At 34.6% G+C, this 6,000-nt stretch overlaps 1 protein-coding gene across 8 annotated transcripts in view; it reads right to left on the reverse strand.

Annotated features, from left to right (window-relative positions):
* Positions 1-6,000, reverse strand: part of LOC125650329 (kelch domain-containing protein 2-like) — a 28,128-nt gene that overhangs the window by 12,983 nt on the left and 9,145 nt on the right. For 7 of the 8 annotated variants that reach the window (XM_056164951.1, XM_048878515.2, XM_048878512.2 and 4 more), the window contains 4 exons: positions 4,253-4,483; positions 3,772-3,859; positions 2,655-2,723; positions 1,003-1,142 (listed from right to left, as the gene is read on the reverse strand). In XM_056164951.1, coding sequence (XP_056020926.1) covers positions 1,003-1,142; positions 2,655-2,723; positions 3,772-3,859; positions 4,253-4,483 — 528 coding nt within the window. Of the gene's footprint in view, positions 1-1,002; positions 1,143-2,654; positions 2,724-3,771; positions 3,860-4,252; positions 4,484-5,591; positions 5,809-6,000 lie in introns of all 8 variants that reach the window. The other variant, XM_056164952.1, reaches the window with a different exon arrangement.

A 6,000-nucleotide genomic window follows, 5' to 3' on the forward strand; every position in this document is an offset into this window, starting at 1 on the left:
GGTCTCACAATATGAAGGATATCAATTGGACACAATTTGTATACTATTATGCATAACCATGAAATTCCAAAATATGGCCACTGTGACCTACTTCTGGTTCATGACACACACACTCCACCCATCCACCCCTAGCCCCCAAGATGTGCATCAACTAACCACGTTTGATGGTTCTAGGCCTCATAATGTACAAGATATGATCTGGACACAATTTGAGCCATAAAATTCCAGCAAGAGACTGCAGTGAACTATTCTTGGTTCACAACACATCTACACCCCTACCTACCTGATATGACCCAGACATGAAAAATCTAACATATGGACAGATGGATGGATGGAAAGCCTGTACCATAATACAACACATCAATAGATTATTCATCAATAGATATTAATGCATTTTCAATTTATGATAATCTTAGCTCCACCCTGGGGCATGAACCCTGAACCCAGGGGTAATGAATTTCAGTTTTGGTAAAAGGCTCATAGCTTAATTATTATAATTATGCTAGATGTTTGACTCCTTGATGTGGATCCAGGAATAAAGAAGATTTTTGAAGATTACATTAATTTTGATGGTTTTGACCACACCCTTCAGACCCCAGGAAGGTAGGGAGGGTCCATGAAATTCATAGAATTTCTTCATCTTGTCCCATAGATGTTATATACCAAACTTGGTTGAAATTGGTTCTGCCATTCCAGAGAAGAAGTTGAAAATGTTCAATATTTATAAACAATTACGACTGCTGCACGACAGCCCACTAATGATGCATGACGAGGGACATACACAAATAGCATAGGTCATCTGAGTGACTCGGGTGACTTCAAAAGTGAATTTACAGTAAATATAGTACACTCCAAATACAATACATTTACAGTAATACGCTCTCCCAAACACTAAGCAAGTCATGATTATATAAATGTTCAGAAGTTTATGAATGGCAAACAAAGACAATCATTGACAATAAATTGAAGTCCTTCAATATGACATGAGTTAAATGTGTTTACCCTCCACTCCATGAGAGTGAGTTCAAATCCAGACAGTGAACATCATTAAGCCTACAGTTTAAATGCCTTCCTCCAAAGATGTACACTTTATTGTTGAATCTCACTGCTGTGTGGGCTGCACGGGCGGAGGGCTTGGAACCCTGTCATCAAAATAAAATACCTGTTGAGTGCACACATCCACACAATGGAGACCAGCTAGCATCATATCTGTTTGATGTTAAAGCATTTGCTCATGTATGGGTGTACATCTAAGAAAATATTGTGGACACCATATTAAAATATCATTTCAAATATTGATCTCATACTTATGACTAAAAGGTAGGAACAGAAATATCCAGCTAATTTCTGAATAAAAGGTTCATAGGTCAAGGTCTGTGATTAAAGGTTATATTTTTATGAACACAATACAACACTCTTTAGTCTCATACCTGCTAAAGAGATATCAGGTAAGGAAAGATAGATCATTATTGATATCTGAATCAAAACATCCTTGGTCAAGGCCATGAAACATTCATTGAATGTGATGTCACTGACATCATAAAAAGATTATCATTATCTTGATAGTTTTTCTGCTATGAAGACGACAGGATTGGAGAAAAAGCTACTACAGGTCACTCTCGATTACTCGAAGTTTAAGGGACCTGGATAAAACTTAGAGAGTTCAAAAGATAGAAATTCGGAAATTGAAGGTCCAACCATATAGTTAAGATTTTACAGTAACCAGAAATGTTAACCAACAAGATCATATCGTTTTGACACATTTTCCTTCATATTTGTCAGGTAGTTAATTTGATTTCAAAATAAAGAAAAGGTTTTTGGAAGGAAAAAGAAATATAATGCTAATTTTTTTCACCTAATCACATGGTTAAAAAAAATGCAGACTGGACATGTGATTTTTTGCCATATATGCAACAGCAAATGAAATTTGATGAATTAAAAAACAAGAGAAGCAAACTCTCTCAATCAATTCTACCCAAAATATATTTGAAACCCCCTCAATATTTTTCAACTAATAGGGCTGAAATAAAAATAATCCAAGCTAAATTATTATGAACATTGTTATTTCATTTTTTCTGCCTGATTGTAATAAGTTGTTATTTGTTTGTAAATAACTCTTTGTTTCTTATTAAAGGTTAAAAACTGCAGAGTTGTACAGTCATCTATTCATACCATATTATATGAATCAGTTATTCATTGATCATAGGTATTGTTAAAAAGCATCGTATTGTTTCAAAAGTATCAGTATGGTAATTAATGGTATCCAACCTTAATTGTGAAGGTTGAGAGCAAGTTCATACAGCTCCATCCTGTCATTTTATACAATAATTCATCCATAGATATATATCCGTAATTCATACTAAGAAATTTGTCATTTTAGACCAATTTTGTTGCAGACAACATCATGCACAATTAATCGTCTCCACAGTGGGACAGGGACTCAGGACACATCATGTTTAAATTAAGCAATGTTTGTGCCAAGCCCAAGACTGTCTCTTCATTGCAATGTTATTGCATGAACAAATATTTGTGAGATATTGGACAGAGAGATGTACCTCCTCTCAAACTTTGTTAGTAGGGAGCATAATTACATGTACCTACATGGGGAACTGGTATAAATGTATTCTGTGTGTCAGTGTAAGTATATTTCTTACTGTGGTTTCAGGAATGCTCCATTCCATTGTGGTGAAGTCAAAAACACACAACTGATTGTTCCAGCCTCTCTAACAAAAAGTAAAAATTATGTGCATTATACAATATTTACTAATTTATAAATAACTATCACAATACATAACCATAAATGACTGCCATTGGAAAATTAAGGACATGTCTCTTCATTTGTTCAAACCTGAATTTTTTATGCTTTTAATTAAGTTTCTTTAACAAGAGGCCCATGGGCCACAGCACTCCCATGAGCCACCTTCCTCATAAGAGATTTTATTGGAACACTAATAGTGGCCCAACAATAAGTTAAGACCTGCTATAAATAGACTACCAAAGAACATGTCTTAAAATGCTTGCATATTATTTTCACAAGCTGTATAGTAGATGTATTTAAATTACTAATGGAAAGATATTCTACACAATTTCCACTGACAACCTAGTGTCATATTAATTCAGTTAATGAATGTAAACCAATTTTTATTCGCATGCAAGAAAATTTTGTGAGATTAGCGAGAACCTCATCATCGCAAATATTTCTCGTCGCGAACCAGTCCTTGAATGTCTGTCAATGCTAATGAAAAAGGCTCAATCGTGAACATTACTCACTGCGAACAAGTTCACCACAGGTGAATTGCGAAATAAAGTAGCTGCAAATAAAAGTTGGTTCACAGTATCTATTCATCATATACATGTTCATAAAGTAATATAAAATTGTAAATGTTAACAACCCTATTGTGACCCTTTCTGGCTTCAGTGTCACGGAATGAAGAAACTTCAATTCTCGAATTATCACCACTCAATTCATCGCCATTTTTGTTATAACGCTGCATTTTTCTAAGAACGTTTTTCTTATTACTTAAACTTCTCGTTATTTAACAGACTGTACTCTTGTTGTTTGCAAGAAGAAAGATTTTTAATGCATTTTCCTTTATATCCATATGCAAAACTTTGCACTTTTATTTTGATCCCACTCTAGCCTTGCGGCTCATGTGAACAAATCAGTAGTTTATAAAAGTTATATTCAAAACAGAAAATGATTGGACAACAGGCAACTAGCTATCTCAACAGTTTCACAATATTTCAAGTGTGGGACAATTTGATACTTACACGTTCTGGAACTTCATCTTCAAAGAAAGACTCGCTCTCTCCCAAGTATCCCTGTAAAGGCACTCCAAAACCTCCAAATGTATAAAATCTACACCCAAAAACAGAACATACACAGAGTAAACAAAATAATTCAAGTTTTAAAATTTTCAATTGGGTCAATTTGGGGAGAATGTGTGACATCAAAAGACATCAGTATTACACAAATGAAGTACAGTAACTGTTAAACTTTGGTACATGTATCTTGAACATTGATATCTCGAATACCACGGATATGCCAAAGTGTCCCAATTACATTTTCTTTAATTTATGTATTTAAAATCCAAAATCTTAAACCATCGGATATCTCAAAGTTTATTCTCTCAGACTGCCCATTGAGTTTGATATAACAAGATTGCACATGCATCTTTATCCATTATCAATGTGTTTATTGCTGTACTTATAGCAAGAATATTGACCAACATAATCCTTCTACTTAACTCACTTTTTCTCATGATACCAAGACACAGCTTTGTCCCTGGGGCTGGGTGTCAGTTTGTCAGTTTTGTCTTGAGGAACTATTCTTTTCCACACCAAAGTGTTCAGATTTAGTTGGAAAAATTCATTCACATTACCACAGCGTGCATGGCCACCAAACAGGTACATATTGCCATCCCCTACACAAACAGTGGACCCCGAGGCTGCCATGGGATGAAAGTTACATCTTACTATATACCTGTGAAACAAAGCAGCAAATATAAACTGGATTCAATGTGATTGTATCACATTCTTTTCCCCTGGCAGGACTTTCACCTAATAGTCCAGGGGTGGTCAACGGCACCAAATGTAACACAAGAGGCCCATGGGCCACATCGCTCACCTGAGTCACTTTAACACATGGAAAATGAATTTCCCATTGTTATTCCATTAACTTTTCAGGAGCCATGTCAGATTTTAAGAAACTTGATTCTGCACTATGTTGGGGAGGTTCAGGTACATTGAAATACTTCTGGCTCAAAGGTTCTTAAGAAAAAAGGTTTTCAGTTTCTTTGATAATGTCTGCATCTGAGCTCCAGGTGTCATGACTGTTACACACGTGATTTTGCATTATGTCAGGTATCTTCTATGCAAGTTCAAACTTTGTGGCCCAGTGGTTCTTGATACAAAAATTAAATTTTAAAGATTATTTTCTATTCAAAGACATGTATATATGGTTTGCCCTATTGTGACCACACTTTTATGGCCATCATTTTCACAAACTTTATTGTGCTCTATATCAGAAAGCTTCCATGTAAATTAAATGTTTTGTTTGGTTTTTTTTCCGCTCTGTATCCCCATTTCATGATTTAACTAACTTTATTTTGTATTTTCTCCGATTTGCGTTATCTTCCATTGTATAAGGAGCATTTTAACAATTTTTAAATCCCCTTTACCCAAAAATTTTATTCAAGTTTAGTCCAGTGTTTCTGGAATTTAAAAGTGTAACAGACAGAGATGACGACAGGTAATTGGGTATTACACATGTCAACAAGCTCACAGACCGATGCTGTAATTAATTAGAGTGTTTTTAATAAAAACAAATGTCTTCCCAACTTTACAAATTGAACATGCTCCAAGTTAAGTCTCATACCCTTAATACACAGCATAACTGGAGAAAACTTACAGCTGTAACAAAGACATTAGGAACTGCACTTTGTGTGTACAGGAATATTTAATGACCAATGTCATAATAATATGCCTTGTTGAATAATCATGATTGTATATAAAAAGTTTCAAATTTATGCAGTATTCCATGAGCCATTTGTAGGAGAAGCATTCACAATATTAAATAGTTTTACATTCACCGTTCCTTTTGCATCCACCATAACTCATAGAAAAATAATTGGATCATCCTGTCATGATACTATGTAAATCTGCAAATGGCAATGAAGTATTGTGAAAAGTTTAAAGTCTCTTTAATTTGCCATCTTGGAGAAAAGAGCACAAGGTATTTGACACCCTCCATCGTTCTTCCATTCACCACAACTTGAAGAAAAATAATTGGATCCTCCAGTTTAGTTTCTGTGGAAACGAAAAGGCTTATTTATATTTGAATATGAACTTATAAGTGTTAGTTATTTTTCAATAAGTAAATCTGAAGATTATCATAAAGCTTCCTTGAGAATCTCAACTTTCCTGGCACAGTGGTTCATGAGAAGAAGATTTTTAAAGATTTTTCTTATATCAACACACATGAAATACGGTTTCCCTATT

The sequence above is a fragment of the Ostrea edulis genome, chromosome 5 (genome assembly GCF_947568905.1).
Source record: "Ostrea edulis chromosome 5, xbOstEdul1.1, whole genome shotgun sequence".
NCBI lineage: Eukaryota > Metazoa > Mollusca > Bivalvia > Ostreida > Ostreidae > Ostrea > Ostrea edulis.